The following is a 25,595-nucleotide window of genomic DNA, read 5'->3' as shown; positions in this document are numbered from 1 at the left end:
TGTGATATAATTCTATAATTCATTTAATTTGGATTTGGAGTTAAAAATACAGTTCATAGAGTATTTGAATTCATAAATACTCAGCTGATGTTGATATTAAAATGTTGTACAACCAGAAAAGAACAGAATAGAGATACAGAAGGTATTTAATTCATAAATAACTTAGATTATAGACTAAAAGACCTGTTTCATTTACAGGTCAGGTTTTTAGAACGAGTTTGAAGATCCATGGAGACCAGATGGCGAGCTACCCAGTTGATGATCCCAGGATTCCAGATCTGCCTCAACTACGTTGAGAGAGAGCAGACGGACTGTCTGTCATGGTAGGATTGTGTCAGTCATCCGACTGATACAGATTGAACATACGTGAAACGAGTGCACTCCAACGAACCTTGACTTTCGCTATTCCTGTCACAAGGAGTGAAGGAACAGGATCAGACCTCCGTCTGATTCCAACTGACAATTGACTGATTATTACAAACCTTTGACTTGACTTTTGACTTGAACCGAGTTACAGAGCTCTACAAGTGACAACTTCACTTAATGACAATTCATTTTCTCTTTTCTATTTTATTTGGGGGTTATTGTTCATGCCGGCTTATGTACCATTGTCAAATGTATTTCATGTTGCACTATTTCTAATTGCTAAAAATACTAAAAGGGTGCCAAGTGGTTACCCAACCAAAGCTATTGTGTCAATCTGATGTGTTGTGTGGTCATTGTACATCGAAAACACCTCTTCACGGACCTAGAACGATGCGTCCACCATAATACACGGTAACGGGGTACAGGTGGGGGTTACAATAGCTTTAACTTTGAAGCTATTTGTATGATGTTCTGCATAGTAGTGTATATATGTCTGTTTTTTAATGTCTCCATGATTTGAGGACGTGGGGATCTCATTTGAAACAGGGGCGATCCATTTTAGTTGACCTTGTATTGTAAACTGTACTTCCATGTGCTTTTTCCATGTCTTTCTAAATAAAGTATTCAATCAATCAATCCCAAATTAGCAACTTTTGCGGGGGAACGCAACAACAACATGACAAAACATGGAAAAAACACTCATGCTTATGGTTTTTATTAAAGTAATCAATTGAATACAATAATAAAGATAATCAAACACAATGATGACATGATTGTGAAGAGAAGGCAGATTACATACCGTAGGCACAAATGGTTCATATAAACAGTGGTGGAGAAAGTACTCCATTTTACTATTTTACTTCAGTAAAAGTAGCAATACCACAATACAAAAATACTCTGTTACAAATAAAAGGCCCGTGTTCAAAATGTTACTTGAGTAAAAGTACAAAAGTATTGGCCTCAAAATACACTTGAAGTACAAAAAGTCAAAGTACTAAAAGGTTTGAAAATAGCAGATCTACAAGCTCACAACGTGTCGCGATGCGACGCGTTGTGAGCTTGTAGATCGGCTATTTTCAAATAGCCTAGGTATAAATTAAGGCTAAAGTGGTTAATGTAGGTTTTATGATGTAATACCTTATATCTGAGAAGTAACAATAACTAACGTTTTCAAATAATTGTAGCAGATCTACAAGCTCAACAACGCGTCGCATTGGAAATTGGAAATACTCAAGTAAAGTACAAATACCTCGTAGTATTTAACTTAATTGTACTACAGTAAGTAAATGTACTTAGTTACTTTCCACCACTGATGATAACATGATTGTGAGGAGAAGACAGATTATATACTGTAGCACAAATGGTTTATATAAGGCAGGGGTTCTCAAACGCTTTCTTTTCAGGGACAAGATTGATACGATTTTGGCCGCGGAGTCGCGGACCCCCATCTGAAGATATCTCGTGGCAGGGACCCCCATCTGAAGATATGTCATGGCAGGGACCCCCATCTGGTTTGCCCACTTTATTGTGCTTAAAGGAGCACTTCACTCATTTGGTATTTGGTATATATATATATGATATTTATATCAAAAGCCCCAGACAGTTTTTATAAACACATCGTAAAAGCTCCAGATATTGTTTTTCTAAATGAAAGCTCCAGACATCATGTTTCACAATAAAAGCTATAGTTTTTTCAAAATAAAATTCCAAAAACCAAAAGAAAAAGAAAAGTTCCATACATTTTTATCAATCCCCAAATAGTTTTTTCAAAATAAAAGCCTCTTTTTTCTTTTCAAAATAAAACCCCCTCACATTGTTTTCTTTTCAAAATCAAAATCAAATCCCCAAAACCAGTTAAAAAATAAAAGTCCCATACATCAATAACAACAATCCCCAAAAAAAAAAAATCAAAATAAAATAATCTACAAAGTTGCCCCCAGATCTAGTATTTCTTTCGTTTTTTCAAAAATATAAGCCACTAGAGGCCCGCACGCCCTACGGGCGCCCTGCCCCCTGGTAGCCTGGCCACGAATTGTGTGTGTGCATTGCTTGTTAGTCGCGCAATACCTGGAAACCTGGCAACCCTGTGGCTGCGTGGCTGCTCCGTTGCAGACAGCCAGAGCATCGCGGACCCCTTGGGGGTCCATGGAGACCTAGTGTGGTCTAGCTCTGAGATTAATGGAGTACACGGACATTATCGCGACTGACTACGGACATTATCTCGACTGGCTATGTGCAAGAGAGAAAAAAGTAAAGCGAAAGCAAAGCTAAAGGGCTACAGTGGAGACGGACCAGAGAGACGGACATATTTCAATGGCCGCTGCTTCGTTTTCGCTCGGCTCTGGTCGGCTGCACTCGGCTCGGTAAGACCCGTATGAGCGACAGAGACACACGGCAAACAGGCAGAACAAACAGCCACGCATGCGTACCACTCCCAACTGTAACATAGAGATAGATATTGTTTTTAAAAAGTGAAAGTTACAAATCCAGTTTTTCTAAATATAAACTCCACACAGGTTTTTTTTTTTAGTTTTAAAGGAAAAAGATACCATGACATTTAGTTTGACATATTAACGTTATATTCTCATTAAAGTCTTGACAAATATTTGGGCCCACCTGCAAAATCCCCCACGGCCCACCAGGGGGGCGCCGGCCCACAGGTTGAGAACCGGTGCTATAGAGAAGCAGGTCTGTGTGTCATGTTTTTTTTTTCTCCTTTTTCTTTTTACCTTTTTCTCCCCAATTTACTGTGTGTTGTCACTGTGTTGTTTCCTACTGACTCAGTGAGGAGCCCCTACCGGGAGGACCTAGAGCCTTCATCCTACTCCTCCCATCCAACACTCCCTGCTGACAGCCCCCCCCCCCCCCCCCACGCCGTAGGAGTACATACAGTGACAAATCCCCCCCCCCCCCCCCCCCCCCCCCCCCCCCTTCCCTGGCTTCCCTCCCCAGAACACGGGTCAGTGGTGTTGGCGTAGACGCTCCACAAAGCCGGACGCACGGCGCTGGATTCAAACCCACAACCTCCGGGATGTTTAGGTTGACCGGGGTCTGGTCAAAGCCTCCAAGATCTGACTGAGAGCATTCTCCACCTAGTGGACACAAACAGTAAGAACAGCATAAAGGCGTGAATGTCAACGTTTAAATGATAAAACTCTGTGACAGAACGGTGGACAACATGTGTAGTAAACTGTTCTATGAGGATTCATTACAGATCAAACAGAACAATGGTTATCCATAAGAACAGACACTGAGGAGAGAAGAGGTTTGAATAAACATCTGGACGTTACCTTGGTCTCCAAAGCTCTCTGTCTCTGCTCCATGTTGACTGTGGTTTCGGTCAGTTGTTCAGACAGTTGTTTCAGTGCATTGTCCACTTTGTCCACTCTGCCAGAACACACACGGATTGATTGATTAATTGATTGATTGATTGATTGATTGATTGATTGATTGATTGATTGATTGATGTTGAAGTAACACATACATGTAAAGAATGTACAGAATAGTGACACATTGTGTCACTATTCTGCATCTCATTAGATAGTGGAGTCACAAATGGAGGTTCCGTGACCATCCTTTGGCAAGGATGGTTTGACGATTGATTTGACCTCTATGGACCCTTTAAAAAAGATTTAGCCCCCAGGTCCCTCCCAAAAATCCCGGCATTTTTTGCTAGACAGCCAAATTCAAAATGGCGCCCGGCGCCGTCTCTAAAAATTAACTTTTGATCTGGATGACCTAGAATCATGTATGAAGGCACTTTTCCATACAAGTCAACCATGAGGATTCCAAATCTGACACAATTTTAATTGTAAGACCTCGTTTTGACTCCGAAATTAAAGATGGCCGACATCCAGTAGAGTAAAAACTTATACCCAGGGGGCAAAGGGGGGTATGCTGCATTTGCCCTGCCATAAAAGGTTGGCCACCAGAAATAATATCTATGACCCAGTAGGATCACAACCTATATGGACAACAAGGTCACCTTGCTGCTGGAAATCCAATATGGCCGCCTCAATATTATCAGAAAATAGCTTTGGCAATAACTTTTGAACCAGATGGGCTAGAAATAAAAACTTGGTGTCTATTTCATGGTTTCAGAGCATGTGAAACTCAATGGAATACTTATCTTTATGATTGGGTGTGTCTGGACCTTTCATTTGCATATTTCCAAGATGGACGCCACACGAAAATGAGTTTTACTATGACTTTTACAGTGACAGCTGACTATTATGGCAAAAAGTCTGCTTTTTAAGCAATATGAACACATTTGGTCAGTTTGAGCTTTAATTTATATGTTGTCAATATGGCTGCAGTCATAAATAATGTATGGTATTACATTTTCCCTCAGATTTATTGATTTATAGATCTATAGTTGTGGGGATGATTGCAGAGAAAAATCGGAGAAAAAGCCCACAATGTATCTTATGTATCATTTTAATAAACTAAATACAATATAAACAGACACATGCACACTCCAAGACTTGCCAAAAACTTAAACTTTAGGGCTATACAAATTAACATAGTGGTATGCATTCAAGTAACATAACAAAAGATAGAGTACTTAGTGACAAATAGAGTAAAGGCGGAGTTGAGGTTGCCTACAAAAGGTTCATTTTGACCTCTATGGTGCTGTCTTGCCTGCTTCTAAAGCCAATGATACTATGGTACAATGCTATTCACTGTCACTGTTGTCATGTGTTGCACTGATCTTGCTGCATCATGTCTCTAGTCCCTGGCAACGGCATCCTAAGTAGCATGGAATTGCCTTCTTTGCACGGGAACAGTTTTTCTGGCAGCCTTTGATACAGTTGCATGATATTGCCTTGTTCATTGACACAGGTCAGGCTGGCTCGGTAGATGCAAGGGGGACTGCATTGCTAGCACTGAGAGACCATCCATACTCTGTGAAAGAAGGAATATCTGGCTTGGCGATATGTGCACATTTATCTATTATGGTTGCTAGAACAGCTCTTCTCAGGTGCAGGTCAAAGGCATTCTCTGTCGGGGGCAGCAGCTTTAAGAGGGTTGATCTATTATTGAGGAACTTGTACACTCTAAGCTTACTCAGGTCAAAATCCTCCTGGTGGTCCGCTTTGGATGTATATACAGCAATTGTGAGGTCTCGTGCCTTATTGATGGACGTCATCTGAGAGGGAATCATAAGAGTTTTCACCAAACTCCTCAAGTGCAGAGATCCAGACGCATGATGGCCTTGAACCATGCCTTCTTCCCAGTGAAGAAGGGATAGCTGGTGGTACAGTATCTCTGCCACTTAAACTATGGATAAAGGGCAGGGCACGACACTGTGCGAGCCCCAGTGCTGATACCATTTGATGGATAGGAAGGTATGAATTTTGCTCTGTTCTCACCCACAGCTCTGGAAGGCATCTGAGATGGGTTGCTGCATAGTAAAGGCACATGATGATGATGTCTGTGTCATTGGCATGGATGACAACTCTGTCAACTTTGTCATTCTGGACACTGTACAGGGTGTGGAGTATTATTCTTGTATCAGCCTCCTGTTGTGTGGATTCTAGTGCAGGGACATCTTCAATAGACCCCTCCTTGATCACCACACTCCTTGTCTCTTCTTTAAACCCCCCACCCAGGTAAAGATGTGTTGGACCAAGGGCTGACTTAAGTTTCTCATTTTCACACCATTCGTCACAGAGGAAACTCAATAGGTTTGCCTTGTTAGCTGACACAGCAAAAAACTCCTGAGGATCTGGAGCTGTGTAATGCATACTAACTTCATATTCTTTGGTAGGTTTTGGTCAAGCATATCTGTGTTCTTGCTCAGCTGTCTTAAGACTAGGTCCACTGTACCGGTCAAAACAGAAGTGAATGATCTCTGTGCCAGCAGGCACATCATTCAACAGCAGACGTTGGTATCGTTCAGCGATTGTTCCAAATGCTTCACCTTTCAGGAACGACCAATGGCGCATGGCATACATGGCATCAATAACTACTGCTGTTTTTATGTCTTCTGTAGGCAGGTCAGGGATGCATGCAACTTTGGTCTCCTCTTTCAGGACCTTAACAAGGCTTGCCTTGGTACCTGTTCTCATCCTGCCATCTTCCTGGAAGAGGGAAGGGGGGGGAAGTCACTGCACTCGTGGTTGCCTATAAAGTCAACAAGGTTGAGTTCTCCACCACTGGCTATGATTTGGGTCATGCGCAGGAGGGCAGTGATTTCATTGCTCTTGCCAGGTGCTGAGGTTTTCCCCTTAGATTTTTTAGATTTTGTGTTTTGAGTGTAGAAAGTGTTAAGCTTCATTATGCTTGTCTTCTTCTGTTCACTGGACAGTAGACTGAGAGAACGAGAGCAATCCATGGTCTCGAAGGGCGGATCCAAACCCAGGCGCCCAGAGCAGGCGCGTCCTCCGATTGCTTCACCAATCTATGTCCCCACTGCTGCCTTGACTACCATCTCTGCATCCCGGATTACACGACTCTGACCAGACTCATGGTGTGGGTCTGCCATATTGACAACATATAAATTAAAGCTCAAACTGACCAAATGTGTTCATATTACTTAAAAAGCAGACTTTTTGCCATAACAGTCAGCTGTCACTGTAAAAGTCATAGTAAAACTCATTTTCGCGTGGCGTCCATCTTGGAAATATGCAAATGAAAGGTCCAGACACACCCAATCATAAAGATAAGTATTCCATTGAGTTTCACATGCTCTGAAACCATGAAATAGACACCAAGTTTTTATTTCTAGCCCATCTGGTTCAAAAGTTATTGCCAAAGCTATTTTCTGATAATATTGAGGCGGCCATATTGGATTTCCAGCAGCAAGGTGACCTTGTTGTCCATATAGGTTGTGATCCTACTGGGTCATAGATATTATTTCTGGTGGCCAACCTTTTATGGCAGGGCAAATGCAGCATACCCCCCTTTGCCCCCTGGGTATAAGTTTTTACTCTACTGGATGTCGGCCATCTTTAATTTCGGAGTCAAAACGAGGTCTTACAATTAAAATTGTGTCAGATTTGGAATCCTCATGGTTGACTTGTATGGAAAAGTGCCTTCATACATGATTCTAGGTCATCCAGATCAAAAGTTAATTTTTAGAGACGGCGCCGGGCGCCATTTTGAATTTGGCTGTCTAGCAAAAAATGCCGGGATTTTTGGGAGGGACCTGGGGGCTAAATCTTTTTTAAAGGGTCCATAGAGGTCAAATCAATCGTCAAACCATCCTTGCCAAAGGATGGTCACGGAACCTCCATTTGTGACTCCACTATAGATGATGATTAAAATGAGGTTGAGTTTCTACAGTTCAGAACAATGTTACTTTGTACTGTGTACCTAGCAGAGTCACCGATGTCAGGACAGCAGAGTCACTGATGTCAGGACAGCTGAGTCACTGATGTCAGGACAGCAGAGTCACTGATGTCAGGACAGCAGAGTCACTGATGTCAGGACAGCAGAGTCACTGCCCATCTCTCACCGCAGGCTAAAAACCCACCTCTTCAGGAAACACTACCCTTCCTCTTCGCCTTGTCTACTTGTTGTTAACTAGTTGTACAAACTCTTGTTTTATTGGATCTTGTTTATTTGATACACTTATTTGTTTTAGCTCTTGCTCATTTGATTTTGCTATTTGTCTCATCTGTTTAAGACAGTAGGTAGCTGATATATTGCACTTTTACTTTAGCACTAGGTATACTCTTAGCTGGTTTTAGAAGAGAATGCACTTAAGACTTCTGGTGATTAGTAGTTTTGTTCCCTACCTATGTTGAATGCACTTATTGTAAGTCGCTTTGGATAAAAGCATCTGCTAAATGACTGAAATGTAATGTAATGCCATCTCACCTGTCAGTCATCATCTCAATCCTCTGGTCAATGGTTTCTGTCACCTTTTTCTCCAGCACACTGCCCACCCTGTCAATCACACACAGTTTGATTGATTGATTGAGAGGTTGAGTGATTGATATGGGATATGTTCTAATGTAATGTATGCTGAACAGCTGACTTTAGGATAGAGGCTTACAACTGTATCATCACTTGAGTTATTGAATGGAACATGTCTGCTGAGCTTCAGTCGGACGCCAGCAGGCAGAGGACTTTAGTGGTTTAGCATGTCCTGTGTCCATGTGGGCTCTGGGGTGTAAAGTAACTACAGTACATTTAATCAAGTACTGTAATGTTGAGGTACTTTTACTTTACTGGAGCATTTCCAGTTTTCAGTACTTTTACTTCTACTCCACTACATCTCAGAGGCAAATATTGTACTTTTACTCCACTACAAGTATTTGAAAACTTTAGTTACTAGTTACTTTGCAGACATAAATGACTACATATAAAACATACATAAACCACTTTAGCCCTATTTTATACCTAGGCTTTTTATTTGAAAATAGCCGATCTACAAATACTTCACAACGTGTCGCATCGCCACACACACACACACACACACACACACACACACACACACACACACACACACACACACACACACAGACACAGACACAGACACAGAGACAGACAGACAGACAGACAGACAGACAGACAGTCTGGAGAACTTCCCTAAGACCGTACTACTCTATACGGGCTCTCACGAGAGCATCGGTGGGCTTTTTCTCCTGCTCCTCGTTCAGATGTCAAACAGTCCTGGCTCCACATGAAGGAATGTTTAATATCATTTAAACCTTTTAAGTACATTTCTCTATTTTGAGATGAAACATGTTTGTTGTCAGATCTACTCTGTGGCTGAGTGAACCTGGTGTATTAATATTATCTATACATTTTAAGAACTATTTAGACTGTGATTAAGGCTGAATGAGATCTAAATGTAACCTCAAAACATTTAATCTAAATTGTAAATTAATTTAGAACACGCCTACATTATGGCATTTGTAAATCTGACCTGACTGGCATGAAAACTCCCTAGATTTCATTTGTATTTTCTATTTTTATTTAGTATTTGTTAAATAAACTGAGCAAATAAAGGGAAGCATTTAAAGTAAAACAAAAGCCTAACTTCTGAGTTAGTGCTACAAAGATAAATAGACTAAGTTTCTTCAGAAGGACAACGCTACGACCTTGGATGAGTATCGGAATTCAACACGACGACTATTACACAACTGATACAAACTAACACCTCACATAGTGTAGGTAGAGAATGTAGCTGATGAGAGGATGTATGCAATAACTATGAAAGTTAAAGTTGTTAAAATGGTCTTTTTGACTCTTTTAAATGTAACTAGACTTGAGACGAACACAGAGTTGCTCCATATAGTATGTAAGTATATATATATATATATATATATATATATATATATATATATATATATATATATATATATATATATATATATATATATATGAGGTAAGTATATGAGGAGAGTTGGTTATGGTGATCTTCAGCACATTTCTCTAGACAGAGGAGTAGGACAGGTTGTCTCGTAAGAGCATTGGTGTATAGTAACTAAGTACATGTACTCACGTGTTCATGTGTTTATAATGTATCAAATGATTTAAGCATGTAGCCTACGTGTTCATGTGTTTGATGTTGAAATGGTTATGTTTAGCACCATAGTAGTGTCGGTGTCGGCTCTCAGGTGCGTTCAGTAACTTTTTTTCACACCTTCCAACCGACTGATCTCCAGAATTCATTGGACTGCCAGTCTGTTGTATTCTGTTTGGTGGAGAGCCACCTAAACATGTTTAAGTCTAAGCCTAGAGCTTTCACTGTCAAGTAGGATACAACAACACTACATAAAGTAGTCTTATCTTGTTGTTGAGACGCACTGAGAACAGCGAGCAAACTCTCTCTCTAAATAAAAATTAAAACTAAAACGCTGTGTTGTGTCTGATCAGAATAGCAACCCTCCTCTCCCCTCGTCTCTCAATTCAATTAAACTTAGATTAGCTTTGCGGCCCTCACAGGACCGATCCGAGGTTGGTCCAGACAGCACTGGCCTAGTCACTCTGCACACACGTCATGCGAAGTCCGGCCCCTCTGGCCTCTCCTCTCCTCTCCTCTCTCTCCGCTTTGCTTTGCGGCCCTAACCTCTAGTCCCAACCTCCCAACCTCGGTCACGTGATAAAGAGGTCAGACTTCCTGTATCTGGTTGCTATGGCAACCTGCCAGATCAGGCTGAGGGTCTGATTGGCAAATCAGAGAATCAATCAAGCCGAGAGTCTGATCACTGATCGAGGTGGGGTAAGATGTGGGGTAAGATGCCTAAAACATAGCCATAGCTCTGATCAACTGTGACGGGTCTTGGAGGCATGTGGAGTGATCCTGTGCTTGCGAATCACGGACAAACTTTCGGAGCTTTTATCAATTATAGTAGTAAGATTCTAATTCAACTCAAAGCGTCTATGTCTGTCTCTCAGCCTCAGAGCTGCACTGACTGCCCAGTAAAACCCTCAGTGTTATATTATTAACTCAGCTGATGATGATGCCACTGAGCTTAACCTATGGTGGATGATGATGTCATCACTGAGCTTGACCTATATTCCATCATTCCGGAGCACACAGCAGAGCTGAGCTGTTTGTTACATTTGGTAAAAGACAACACTCAGTTCCATAACTTTCTTTCCTTCCATTCATTCATTCATATTCCATAAAGCGTTGGGAATTGTTTATAAGTCAATGAGGAAAGACAGAGGACTCTATTCTACTCATCATAAGTACCAGGTCTTATGACTTAACTTCAGACCTGGAGGCGTGGCCAATGCTGTTTGGCCACTCAAAATAGAGAAACAGCATTGTCCACGCCTCCAGGTCTTAAGTTAAAGGTAGGATTTTCTTTGGTTAAAATAAGTGTTAAATAGCTCTATATTCTGATAGTACTGATTGCTATAGAGTGTTTGTTCAGTAACAGGAGTCTCCTTGTCTCTCCAGCTCTTTATTAAACAGAACATTCATTTTCGTTTCAGTTTCATTTCCAATTGTATCCAATCAGGACAGAGAACTCAATCAGGATATAGATTAAACAAGTGAAATTGGAAGTGATGACACTAAGAAATGAGCTTAAAAATGGGTACTTTCTCCTGATTGGCTGAGATTTTGACACCTACCGGAAAATGCATTTTCTGTTTATTAAAGAGCTGGAGAGACGGGGAGACTCCTGTTACTGAACAAACACTCTATAGCAATGATTACTATCAGAATAAAATATCACTTACCCTACCTTTAAGTCATAAGACCTGGTACTTAACACATTGACTGCCTGAGATTAAAACATTGTTTTTTTATCCCCATGCCATTGTTTTTTACCCTAAATTGACGATCTTTGAAGAGACGCAGAAGTGCAGAAACGCAGATGTAACAAAAAGTGTCTGGGGGGTGGGGGAGGGTCTGGTCTATCCACTGAAACAACATTATTTTACCGCGATCGGCCATTTTGGAGCGATTGCCCGTTGAAAATGGCTGGTTTTCACAAAATAAAAAAAGAATCCGAGCTAGAAGTGTTTTTCTACAAATCCTAATATGGGCATGGACGGAAGGGAGTTTTTTTGGGATGACGTCACATGCATCCATTCCTTCTAACAGCGACGAGGGATCATTCCTAAATTGTGTTAGAGCGCCCTCTTGTGGAACTTTCAAAAAAAATGTGTGAGTGATGGATTTGAAAGAACATACGGTATATGTGTTGTTGTTGACTGTCATACTGTAACATGCACAAAGACAGACATTACTACATGTCTCTCCTCTCACACACACTGTAGAACCATCTCACTGACCACCAACACACAACACACAACACACACACACACACACACACACACACACACACACACACACACACACACACACACACACACACACGACTAGTGTTGCGCATCTTCATTGGCTTCATTGGATTCAATTTGATTAAGTGTGTTTGTGTGTGTGTGTGTGTGTGTGCGTGCGTGCGTGCGTGCGTGCGTGCGTGCGTGCGTGCGTGCGTGCGTGCGTGCGTGCGTGCATGTGTGTGTGTTTCTCCTCGTTTCTTTCGGGTCGGTGCAGCAGAGAGACATTTAAAATCCTCTAACCTTCAAAGTGTAGTGACCTGACGTGACTCCTGTCCTTGATGCTTTCTACCTGTCAGGACCTTTAGTGATTGACATGAAGTTAAACCACATTTAATATAGTATTTATTATCTCACTTGTCAGAAATCTGCTGAATCCTCTGGTCAAAGTTTCTGCTTTCAGTCAGCTGTTCCTGCACACTGTCCAAAACACACACACACACACACACACACACACACACACACACACACACACACACACACACACACACACACACACACACACACTTTAATTTCAATTTCAATTTGAGTCCACATTTATAAAATACATTACAGGGGCACAAATATTTTTCAGTTGCTTTTGATGTCCCGCACACTCGAAACAACATGTGTCCCAGTGCTTCAGTCCAAACAAGTTCAGAATATAAACAACAAATGCACATGAACTTATTCACATTTAACATTGGTGATACACTTCAGTCTGCCATATTACCAACACCTGAGAAAGATTATGGGTACAGGAAGCACCTTCTCCTCCAAATAGATCGACTGCCTATAATGGAGGAGATTGCAAAAAGGGCAATCCATATGATTGTCCACTGAATATGCCATTTCTGAAGTACACCCCGTTGAGAAGTGATACTAATCCCATCCACTTTCCCGGGTCTGCAGACGAAAAGAAATGCTGTTTTTGTTGCAATTTCTTTGCGTCCAATGTTTCCCTAAACGCTCTCTCTGCCGTTTGGAAATCATTCCACTGAAGTTCATTCATAGGCCCAGAGAGTGTTGAGAAGTCTGTGTAGGGAGTTGGTCTACCCATGGCGTCCACGGTGGGGTCGTAGACAGTCCATGTTTGTTGGTAGATCCTGCCACTTCTCAGTGCTTGCTTGTAGGCGCATCTTATCGCCGACACAGCACACATGATTAAAGCAAGTTTGCAGAACATCTCTGCAACTGACTACATTAACGGCGGCAGTTACGACGGGTGTGATTGTTTAAGATGTTATGCACGCACACACACACACACACACACACACACACACACACACACACACACACACACACACACACACACACACACACACAGTTCAATACAATACAATACAATGCAATAACCAGCCATTTAGTGATTAACATGCAGTCATCATCATCTTACTTGTCAGAAATCTGTTTAATCCTCTCAGAGTCACTGCTTCTCTCTGTCTCCCTCTGGGCTGTCAGGAACTTCTTCTTCTGATCCATCTCCCATTCCTTAACTTCTTCTGCCGGGCCAAAGACCCCCATGAGTCCTAACCATTGGGGGAAATGGTTAAATGATTATCATGCACCATGAACATAATGTATTCAGTATCTCAGCAGCTGTGAGCTGATGTTGGGCTGAAAAGCTTGGCCTGCATGATGTCAACAAATCGAATCATTACATTGATTACCACCATAATCAATGTAATGATTGGTAGATACTAAAAACACAGTTACACATTATTCTGTACAGATGAGATCAGTTTGTTAAGATGAATGCCTCAGGAACGACTCCCATCATTGTAACCTGCTCATTCATGCATTCATATATTCATGTATTCATGCATTAGTATATTCATTCATGCACAGACAGACAATAAAATAGACAGTTATCAATGATTCCAAGTGGTCAAATCACACTATAACCTTTACCAAAAGATACAAGATGAAATAAGTATTTGTTATGTTCATTAGATTTTGTTATTTGATACAAATCAAATACTGACCACAGTCGGTGCAGAACCCACAAGGGTCGTCCTTGTCACACCAAAGGCGCATCAAAAAGCGTAAGAAGAAGCGACGAAGGTGTGAGAGGATGATGAACGGAGGAGCCAAAACAGGACGGGACTGGTACTCCATCACAAGGTTGTAGTGCTGGAACCTCCAGTAGAGGTCGCTCTTCTCCTCCACCTTGTTGAAGGTGTTGCTGCATGGAGGGTTGAAGGCACAACACAACAAACTATCAAATCAAACCACAACAAAACCAGTGGTGCCTCCTGGCTAGAAAGGCTGAAAAATTACATTCTTTCCGGACATCCCGACTGATTAAAAAAACACTGACATTTCTTATTATCACTGTCTGCAAATCAGACACATTTCAAATCCCCTGCACCTCTCTGCAGCTGCACAAATCAAGAACAATACACACATTTAATTGAAGATGAAGCAGAGACAACAGCTGTCCATTTCAGCGTCAGGTCTCATAGCGCGGTTAAACCAGGAAGATGGAATGCACACACGGTCCCAACCCGTCCTTAAACAAACATTATACACTTGAATTTAAGTTTTGGAGAATCAGGAGACTGTAGTAGAAGATCACCCCTAAAGCTTATTCAACTTTCCCAAAGTTGCATCTAACATGGACGCACTCCTGACATAATCATGTCACCATATGACCATATATGGTGAGTAGCTTATATTTTGATTCATTGCTGGCCAGATTCATTGATTGATTGATTGAATATTTTATTAGGCAAAAAATGTACAGCACAGTTACATTTAAAATACTTTGTCTAACAGGTCCGTTCATGAAAGTACTTGCGGTCTTGTTTCCAATGAGGGCCTTGGTATTCAATTCATAGACATATATAGTGGCACCAGAGTTCGAATATCAATACAAAAAAACAGAAAAAGATAACACTGTGTACAACAAAAAATAATCAATCAACCTTATGAAAGAATTGCACAGACATTTAGGCTATTGCTCATTATTCTGAGGAACATGTGTTGGCATGAAACTAATGATGCAACATGGGGGTTCCTACAGCTCCGCAGACAGCGACTCTGGCAATACGTCACATGAAACATACTACTAAGGAATTGTGAATGGCGTAGTAGTTGTTTTACTGACAGACTGCTTTGGCTTTTTAATAACAACACTTTCCCGACAAATAATCATTCTGTCACAGGCAATTAACCAGGCTTTGCTGATTCAGCAATTCTAATAACAGAAATATTTTTAGAATTAAGTGCAGAATCGTCATGCGCACAGGTTGCAATGTAATATCAAATAGCCTAAACATAATAGGATTGGCTCACACACAGTGGCCAGCAGGCTATATGGCACATAGACCGATCAGAACAAATAGGCAATACAGTATGGCGAGGCACCGATTATCAGAGGTTCAGAACTTATTATAGTATGGCTGTTGGCAGGCACAGGAAACCAAGAAGAAAGACAGAGTAATATTAATGGAGTCACAGACAGAAGGTTGGTTCTCTACCTGAAGATGGAGATGAGCAGGTTGATGATCAGTACGTTGGTGACCAGCAGGAAAACCACCAGCAGAATGATCACCAGCCAGTTGTTGTACTTGCTCTTGCAAGGCTCAGCACCACCCTCTATCTGTGTCACGTTGTTAGTGCAGGTAATGTCCCACTCTTGTCCCCCTTTGATACAAACAAACAAATACATTAATACTTGTACTACTACTACTACTACTACTAAAACTACTTCTAATGATAATAATAATAATAAGCGTTGGGCAGATTGTAGTAAAATAAAAACTTGTATACTGGAACTAAAACAAATATAAATATAGCTGCAAGCAACAATAACGGGGACGAAGCAGCACAACACGACAGCATGTGGACCATCAACTTCATATTCTAATATTGTCATAGAGGTGCTCTAATACCACCTTAGAGGTCAGTAGTAGTACGAGACACTTTGATTGAAAAACTTAAATACTTTGGTTGTGATTTTGACAAAGTGTTATACACAAGGTGGTCTACTAAATCTTTGGATAAAGAAATCCTGCAATTGTTAGTGTCAGTTTTAATAAAGCTTCAGTTTGATATGCCTCTGAACTGAACTTCAAAAAAAAAATCTAGTCAGAATGGTATTGAACCTTTATATGTTGGCCCTCCCATGATTATTGTACTGTCTAGTGACTAGACAGTACAATAATCACAGCAAAATACATTTTTACTAGAGAGACTAGACTCTAGTCTCTCTAGTAAAAATGTCCTGCCATAGGTTTAATCAGACTTGCAGGAAATGCTATTTGATCACAATTTGTTGAGGAAAAAAAGAAAGAAATGTGCAGCCCTAATTTTCATGCACTTTGTTCAAACATCCTATGAATAGAAGGAAATTAGGTGTTTATCATGAGCTCGCTAGCGCCCCCATGGGGTTGTCATGGACCAGTAATTGAGTTTCAACCTTTGCTCATTTCTGCTGATGAACAGACAAAGTGGGTGACCATGTGGTGTTACATGAGAGCATTTATGCTATTTGTCTTTTTGTGGAAAGCAACACTCAACAATATTCATTGGCTCATGGAGGCTTCATTTTCTGACGTACAAACATTTCTATCACTGGGATTATACAGATTGGTCCATGGATCATGTGTTGGAAGTTTTGTGCATTGCTCAGATATCTTAGAAGGAATATGAATGTAAGTGTTTTTCCAAAATGGGTCTTTGAGGCAAATGTGTTCCTCATGAGGAGAGGGATTGTGTGTTAAATGTTTCATGACTGTAGGTCATCACATGTTTGCATCAGCAAAATGGTTCAATCGTTTTTTGTTTTTTTTTCATGTTTTATTCCAATCTACGTGCAAGATAAGGGACAACTTCACTGTATAAAAATCCCCAGGGCTTAATTAATGCCGGAGCTAGGCGGAGCACGGCTCCGGAACCTGTCACTTAAGCTCCAGAACCTGTAGAGGGCCCTCAAATGCACCTACAATGTATTTTTTTCATTGTGGGCCACTCTTCCGGTTACCCCTAATTGGAAAAAATCGCCAGAACAGAACTACGGTAGACAAAAATAACCCCGGAATCAAAATTGTTGTTGTGAAGTCAGTGAAGGACCTACAGTACACACAAAGAGTCAAGACACAATACAAACAAAATATCTAAGAGACAGAGTCATATTTTACATTTCTTCGGCAAAACCACGCCAAAAAGCATAGCAGAAATGAGCCTCTTGCTCCACCCTCTCCGCCACCACCCGAAGCAGCAGCTGTTGTTGTTGTTGTGGATGAAAGAGAAGTGGACATGGAGTCAAGTGGGGACAGTGAGTCGCCAGAAGATGAAGATTATGTGGAAAAGGGATCCGATACGCCCGGGCCATCCATTATCTGGACTGTGGAGCAGCTTAAAGTCCACCAGAAAGCAACCATGGCTAATTGGAAAAGGAGTTAACTTTGGCTGCACAGCGTGTGGTCAGGTAGGATCACTTGGTCCTGGGAAGAAAGGTGTGGGAGTGGGTGTGAAACTAGCTAAACAGTGGGTGACAGGCACTGTTAACCCTACTGCATCTGACATGAAGAAAAGGGAGAGGGCCATGAGGGAAAAATGGTGGAACATGAAGACACTAAGGCGCACAGTGGCAGCGGTGGCCTAGTGGTTAGAGGGGCGGCCTTGATACCGGAAGGTCCCTAGTTCGATTCCCCAATTCATCACATCAATCATGAATCACCGCTGAATAGCCCTTGAGCAAGGCTTCCATGCGGTAACCGTCTTCCACGCCGACATCTCGCCACTCCGACTAGTGGCTTCCGCGTGCGGTTAGGGTTAGGGTGAGGGTTAGGTATAGGGTTCGTTAACGTCGGAAAGGCGACATGTCGGAAAGCCGCCATGTAACCCTTCCATGCAGGGTCCGGCTGGAAACAAGCTTCGTGCTTAGTCCGACACCCTGGGTAAACAACAAACTTTGCTTTGCTTTACAAGGCTGCATGTCAGAAAGCAAGCGAGAACACTTTGGAGCAAGTCATCGTTAACGCCCAAGCACAACAAATATCCACAACAGCTAATGTTTTCCATTCTGCATACAGGGAAGCTAAAAGACACAGGCCAGCAAATGGATTTGAGCATGAGATGGATTGCCAGCAGTTAAATGGTGTTGACATGGGCGAATTCTGCATTCCATTGTTGCATGTTCCAACATGCAGATCTGTGCTATTCCAATGTTGCATGTTCCAACATCCAGGCACACATATCTTCGGAAATGAAAACAAAAACATTCGCCATCATAACACAGTGCGCACCAAAAATCTACCTGATGTTAGATGAGGCTACGGGTCTAAACAAACACCCTGCCCTGATTGTATATGCGAGAGTCCAGCAAATGTTTTTGTGGACTTGGTTAAATTACATGATTGCAGTGCTAATGGCATTGTCCAAAGTTTGCTGTCTGCATTAGAAAAGGTACATTTCAATGAAGAATTCCTCGCCAAGTGCCTTGTTGGTGTGACATGTGATGGTGCGTCGCTCATGTTTGGGCGCAAAAGTGGGGTTGTGGCACGACTGAAGGAAATATTTCCCAACATCATAGGATGGCATTGCTGCGCACACAGACTAGAGCTCGCTATCAATGATGTCGTTAAAGAGATGGGAGCGATAGATCATTTCAAATCATTGCTTGACAGCCTCTGCTCACTCTACAGCACATCAGGAAAACATTGTATGGAGTTGAAAGAATGTACAGACGCTCTTGATATCCAGCTGTGTAAAATTGGCCGTATTCTAGATACACGGTGGGTGGCCTCCAGCTGTCGAACTGTTGATGTAGTGTGGAAAGCCTATACACCTGTTTCCACCTTAGCATCGCTGCTCTTTCTAAACCTTGTTGGACCACCACTGAAGAAGTTCAACCCAGTACCCTTTGTCAGATCATGGATTGCCAAAGGACATCGAAGCAGTGAGCGGAGCGGGTGGAAATGCCGCACGGCGCTCCAGGGGGCTGGTTTCATGCTCGCTATTCGCTCATGTTGACCCCCCTCACGTGTCAAAATCACGTCAATCCACTCCTCGCTCCGCTCCGCTCACATGCTCTACATCGAAGTGCCACAAACACACAGAGTAAAGCTACAGCGAGGACCACACGGGAGCAGGAGGCATGGCTGTGCTTTGGGCCCTTCTGGACAAATAAATCCAAGATTTCATCTAATGGCTAGCCTAAATGGGTAAGTCTAATGGATATTCTTATTTAGAAATGTATTTCAAATGCTTAATAGAATGTTAAAATAACAAAATATAAGTTTAAATGTGGTGCAGAAAAGTAGGTCAACAACTTAATTATGTATGGCCGCAAAATGGGACTACTTTTCTATACAGGGCATTTAAAATAATATTTTGATATTTGAATATTGTATTTAGCATTTCAAATTACTTTTATACTGCCAATCTTTTCTCAAAATTCTGTATTTCTTCATGCATGCCTTCTATTAAGGAAATAAACACTATAAAGGCAAAGTTGCGCAGTCGGTAGCGCTGTCGCCTCACAGCTAGAAGGTCCTGGGTTCGATTCCCGCCGGGGACGCTGGGGGGCGTGTCTTCTCCTCTGCGTCATCAGCGCCCATATCCTAGGTGGGGTTGGCGAAAGGGCCTACTCTGTGTGGACTCTGTATGTTCTCCCCGTGTCTCCTAGGTTAGTTAATACCCTCACAAAAACATGCAGTAATCCTGCTCGCTATACCGCCTCCCCCATGACAGCCGGGGCGCCTGATGGAGGTGAAGGGAACTGTTTGGAATAACGAGTTCCTTTCACCCGCTACGTCCTACCGGGGTCCCCCCTGTCTACGTCCTACTGGGGAAACTCCCCCCTGTCAGGTGACAAGAAGCTACGTCCTACTGGGGAAACTCCCCCCTGTCAGGTGATAAGAAGCTACGTCCTACCGGGGAAACTCCCCCCTGTCAAGTGATAAGAAGCCATGTCCTATCGGGGAAACTCCCCCCTGTCAGGTGACAAGAAGGTCAGTTGGCTCTCATGCATTGAAGGAGGCATGAGCTCGGCTCTGGGCTCCCTAGGCTGGTGGGGTGTAGCGCCCAGGATCACTTAGAAAATTGGCACCGGGTGAAAAAGGGTTACAAAATCGTGGGATAAAAAAAAGATAAAAAAATAAATAAAGCCAAAGTTAGTAAGACAAATATTTATATGTGCTATGAAACCGATTTTAAAGGCTTAATATTATAGTAGTATAACTAAATCTTATTTTAAATCCTGATCACTCTATTATATCCACATTACATCAATTATAGGCATGTAGGCCGAATAGTTGTTTCAGCACCATGGATTATTCGCGTATTCGGCGGTGCTTTTCCACCGCCGAATACGCCTGCCCAGCATGGTACAAATCAAGCCACGCTTGCAAAATAGACCCTATCCTCAACGAGACCTGCAGGATAGTTACTGGGTGCATCAAAACAACCCCCATACCCTGCCTTTATGCCCTCTCTGGCATCGCCCCCCCCTGGCATCCGCAGAGCCGTCATCGCTAAAGCCGAGCGCACAAAGCAGGCCAATGACAACCGGCATTTACTCCATGAACACACCGCCCCCAAGAAACGGCTCAAGTCCAGGAGCAGCTTCCTGGATGCCACAGCAGAACTGGAGACCACACCACCTGCTGCCAGGATTACTGAGTGGCACAACCAATGGGACAACCTGGGCAGCCAGACAACCCAGTGGACCGAGAGAGGCATCACCCCAGATGAATGTCTCGCTACTGGCCACGACCAACCTTGGACTGTCTGGAAAACCCTGAACCGTCTGCGGGTCGGCGAAGGACGCTGCAAGGCATCCATGAAGAAATGGACATTAACATCTTCTGATGCATGTGTGTGCGGTGAACCACAAACCATGGACCACATCATGAGCTGTAACTACGCTCCACAATGTACTGGAGTTGACCTGGCCAAACCAAATTCCGCTGCACTAGCCTGCGCCAACCACTGGAAAGACGAGATATAGAAGATGGCCGGACACGAAAGAAGAAGAAGCACCATGGACAGCTCTGGTTGTTGTGTGTACTGTGTTGCCGCACACACCCTGCACACACCTGAGGTCGATAGATAGGCAAGCAGACCGAACGCATAAATGTTCGATTTCTTAACCTGCTTGGTGGTTAATAGAACATTCATCCCTAATTTCATTCCCCCCTCCCCTCTGAATCAATCCTACGCATTATAGATAGAGAAACAAGAGAAGTGAAGTCACAGTGGACGAGAGAGCAAGGGAGAGAGGGCGTCAGAAACGCGCCTGCCCTTCCCCAACTTTTTTTTCTTTTTTTTACATAAGCATTAATACATTGAAAATACAAATTATTGTTATATTTTGCATTCTGCTACATTCTTATGTACTGCTTTAATTAATAAATGCATTATTTGAAGGAAACAGAAACCTAGTCCTTGTTGTTTCGCTTATCTGAGGCTACTATGGTTAAATAATGTCTTTATGTAACGGCACATGTACCGAATTAACCAAATTAAACAAATTAAAGTAACAAAAAAACTAAGAAAAATAACAAACCCGAAAGAAAAAAAAAACATTTTTGTGTGCGCGCACACGTGCGTGCATGTGTGCCCGGCTCCAGCACCTATTCATTTACAAATTAAGCACTGAAAATCCCTTTCCGCTGATAAGTTGTTGTGTCACTGAAGCACACTGAGTGCTAACGATCCACAGCTTAGCTAACTCAAGCCAACCCACTATAACCACTGGGTTCTTGCCGACGCAATTGATTGAGATAATTGGTAATAAAACAAGATATGACACAGTCATATTATACCAGGTTGCGGCATGGCTATTTTCAAATAGCCGACGGTTGAAAGTGCTCATGTGGCCTATAGTTGCTTCTTTTGGGCGTGTTGGTTGTTTATTTCTCTCACTAAACATGGCAACGTTTCTCTCACTAAACACGACAACGTCGTGTCATGTCTGTGTCTCTCTCTCTCTCTCTGTTTGCGGGACCACAGCGGTGCAAGGGGAAGCACGCTCGGGCGCGCACACACGCACATACACGAAGCAACAACGGCGCGCACAGGAACACAAACTCTGGAGGGAGCATGGTCGAGTGACCATCAGTTTGTATTGAGAGAGAGAGTAGACAGTGTTGCCATGTCCATCAATTGTAAGCGACTTGTAAGCGACTGTGAGCGAGGAGGAATGGAGGCAAATGCGTCGTCCGGAGGAAGATTCACAGACCGGATTGCTTATTTCTCTCGCGCAACCTGGCTACAAGGGCGATACCCACGCTAAAGGGAACGAAAGGGTGATATGTTGTGATATGTTGTTGTTGTGTTTAGTGCGAAACAACGAAATTAGTGGCGACGGGAAATGAATGCTAACGGAAAATAGGGATGGTATCAGACCGAATCGTGTTGTGTAAAATGAAATCCTTATCAAATCATTATCAAACCACAATGTGAACAGGGGTGAATCGTAACGCCAGGGCCTTCAATGTATTGTTAATATATCGTTTTTCGCTGACAGTGTATCGAGATGCACCGAATCGACCTCAGAGATGAAGATTAAGCACCCTAGTGCCTACACATCTGTGGTGCATGGCCCTCTTATCTCTCTCACTGACGCACGCACGCACGCACGCACGCACGCACACACACACACACACACACACACACACACACACACACACACACACACACACACACACACACACACACACACACACACACACACACACACCATCTATTTCATGAAGATTCATATCTCCAAAGATGTAGAGGTAAGGTCTGTAGAACACTCGACGGAAGATACGTTCTGGGTTGGGATCATAGGAATAGAGCAGCGCCTGATTGGCTACTCCATATGCCATAAGCCACACCCCCAGGAAGAAGAGGAAGAAGGCGACATCTTTCATCTAAACAGTGAGAAACAAGACATGTTGTGTTCATCATAATATGTATTTATTTCTCAATAATGACCTTTTCCCCATTGAGTATCCCACTTATTACACAGCTACTTAATAAAGAAATTAATACATTGACCCAAAAGTAGGGATGGAGCTCGAAAACCGGGTCCATTATATACCCGGGCATGAATTTATCGAGACCCGGTTTTCGATAAGCTTTAGGCTTGTCGAGCCTGTTATCGAGTGTAGCGGCCCTTGACGTCATGTCTAAACTATCAAAACAAGAGGCGATCAAGAAATAAATCTAATCACCCACGCTGGCACAAACATGTTGGTCTAAAAGTGTATTGATAGCTGCAAGTTGTGCCAAACAGCGCTGTCCGTCCCTCAGTCTATCGTTGCCGAAAATGGCAGATCTACAAGCTCACAACGTGGTGCGAACAGACGCAGTGTGAGCTTGGAGAGCGGCCATGTTTGGTGCGTGACACCGTCGTACGATGACGTATACATTGCGCTTTCAAAGTGACAGTACACACATTAACCGTTTCTTCAATATTATTTTCCAAAAGTAAAAAGGTCACTTGCCTTCTGTCTGTTAGAAAAGTACTGTATTTGAAGGCCCTAGTAAAATGTAGTGCAAGTGATATATTTTGGTTAAAACAAAGAAAAAAGAATAGAAAAAATAACTATGCATTTTTTGTTTATAAAAAGTTGAAGAGACATGGAGATTTTATAGTAATTATTACAGTACTATTCATAATATAAAGCCATTTAACACTTATTGCACATTATATGAATGGTTGTTTTAATGATAGGCAAAAATATTTTTTACTTTTGTCATCTTCATTTAATTTTAGATAGTGGTCAGCCACAAACTCACTGTCACAACTGGCCAATAAAAAAGATACCCATTCTGTTCAGAATTTTTCGCCTCACGTCTTTTTTCTTAATAATAGAAAAAGATCGATAGTGGGCTCGATAAAAGCTCGGTTCGATAAGCAGGCTCGATAAGGTGCTCATTATCAATAAAAATTAACGAGCTCCATCCCTACCCAAAAGTAACAACAACACTTCATTGCTTATTGTAATGAGAGTATTACATTAAATTATACCAAGTGTGTCCATTGCAACGGGTTGCCTCGGAAAACAACGTGTAGTGTTGTTAAAATAGAATACATTTATGGTTACTGCTTTGTCTATTTCTCACTTCAAATGTTTTCAAATACATTCTTGAGCGTTAGCTGTCAATGACATGGTGTGATTGTTTAAATGTTGGATATGCCACAAAATCAAGCAGTGTGTTCTGAATCTTTGATTAGACAGAGGTCTGTTATTGAGTTCAGTGGTCATTCATTATTCAAAAATAACACACCGCTGAATTCAGTGATTGACCAATCACAATCCATCATTCAAACAAACCGTGTAATAAAACAGCATTAATATCATGTCTTATATCTTACCATCTTGCCAACAATGATGATTTTTGGTCCCATCTCTTTGTGAACAGCAGAGATGTGAATGAGACGGACTGTGAAGACCATGTAGTCGATACACAGGACACATCGTCCAAACTCAAAGGACCATTCGAACATCCTGAAGCACACGAGCACATTTTAATCAATGATTTGATGATTATTATCACGGTTTCTGTATTTCTCATAACTCTCTATTTACTTCCAGTCAGTGTTGGGCAAGTTACTTTATATTTTTAATAGATTACTTATTACCTTAATTTTAACGTAATATATTTCGTTACGGAATATATTAAAATGACTTATTACTTTTAAGTTACTTTTTACCAAAATGCCCAACTCTTTTATTAAACAAATATCAATAAATAATCATTATATTGTATGCTCATATAGTTGTTCTTCATTTAGGCACTACTGTATATAGGCCAATTGATTCATTTATTAAATGCATGTTTATTTATTTGACTTAAAAAAAGAGTGAATAAATCCCATAATTATTTTTTTAAATATTTTGGACAAAATAGGCAATTTTACATCGAGGTGCCTAGATGTCCCTATTGTGCCCAGTGCCCACCTATCCTGTATTCCTAGTAGGCTAAGCATTGACACCTATTTAGCTCTAGTATTAAATATGCAACGAATATAAATAGTATTAAATATGCAACAAAAATGATCAGATTGATCAGATTTAGAACAAGATGTTCCTATCATATCGGGAGATGCTTGGGGTAGCCACCGCGTGACACTGCTGCTGGGGTGTTCTGTGTTTCTGACGTGACGTGACGTTACGGGACTGTTTGCTCTTGTTTTGGGCGTGCTGTTTGATCAGACAGACCACCATGTGTTAAGCCGTTTACACATTAACTTTAGCGTGCGTTTTCTCTTCAGTCGTGGAGATGTGTTGGAGTTAGTATAGGCTTACAGCCTCGATCTCCAAGCTTTTATTTTCCTTCGCGTTTTTCTCAAAAATAGTAGGCTTAGGCTTACTAAGCTGTCATGGGTCTAAATTCCCAGGCGCACAGTGGTTACCATGTATACCAGAATGCTCGCCCCAAAACACAGTCGCCCTGGGGCAAATCCGGCGGTATTCACCTGGTATGCCAGTAAACTCAGTAAACTATGCTTAAACCTAACCTTATTCCTAAACGTTATCTCAGTAAAACTA

At 41.9% G+C, this 25,595-nt stretch overlaps 1 protein-coding gene and 1 long non-coding RNA gene across 2 annotated transcripts in view; both read right to left on the bottom strand.

The window, feature by feature from the left end:
• Positions 1-3,309: 3,309 nt before the first annotated feature.
• LOC311060549 lies at positions 3,310-8,245 on the bottom strand. The gene is made up of 3 exons (XR_014602279.1): positions 8,191-8,245; positions 3,657-3,753; positions 3,310-3,458 (listed from the first exon to the last, which is right to left on the bottom strand). It is a non-coding gene; the product is annotated as an uncharacterized lncRNA (long non-coding RNA).
• A 5,438-nt stretch (positions 8,246-13,683) lies between these two features.
• LOC311059595 (transient receptor potential cation channel subfamily M member 5-like) overlaps positions 13,684-25,595 on the bottom strand; it is a gene marked incomplete at its 3' end in the record, with an annotated part of 35,558 nt that continues 23,646 nt past the window's right edge. The window contains exons 14-18 of the mRNA XM_084077599.1: positions 24,419-24,551; positions 22,793-22,967; positions 15,582-15,747; positions 14,085-14,284; positions 13,684-13,730 (exon numbers count right to left, since the gene is read on the bottom strand). Of these exons, the coding sequence (XP_083933725.1) occupies positions 13,684-13,730; positions 14,085-14,284; positions 15,582-15,747; positions 22,793-22,967; positions 24,419-24,551 (721 nt within the window). The remainder of the gene's footprint in view (positions 13,731-14,084; positions 14,285-15,581; positions 15,748-22,792; positions 22,968-24,418; positions 24,552-25,595) is intronic.

This window comes from Gymnoscopelus microlampas, assembly GCF_963454915.1.
Source record: "Gymnoscopelus microlampas genome assembly, chromosome: 14".
Lineage (NCBI taxonomy): Eukaryota > Metazoa > Chordata > Actinopteri > Myctophiformes > Myctophidae > Gymnoscopelus > Gymnoscopelus microlampas.
This window is presented reverse-complemented; position numbering and strand designations above follow the sequence as displayed.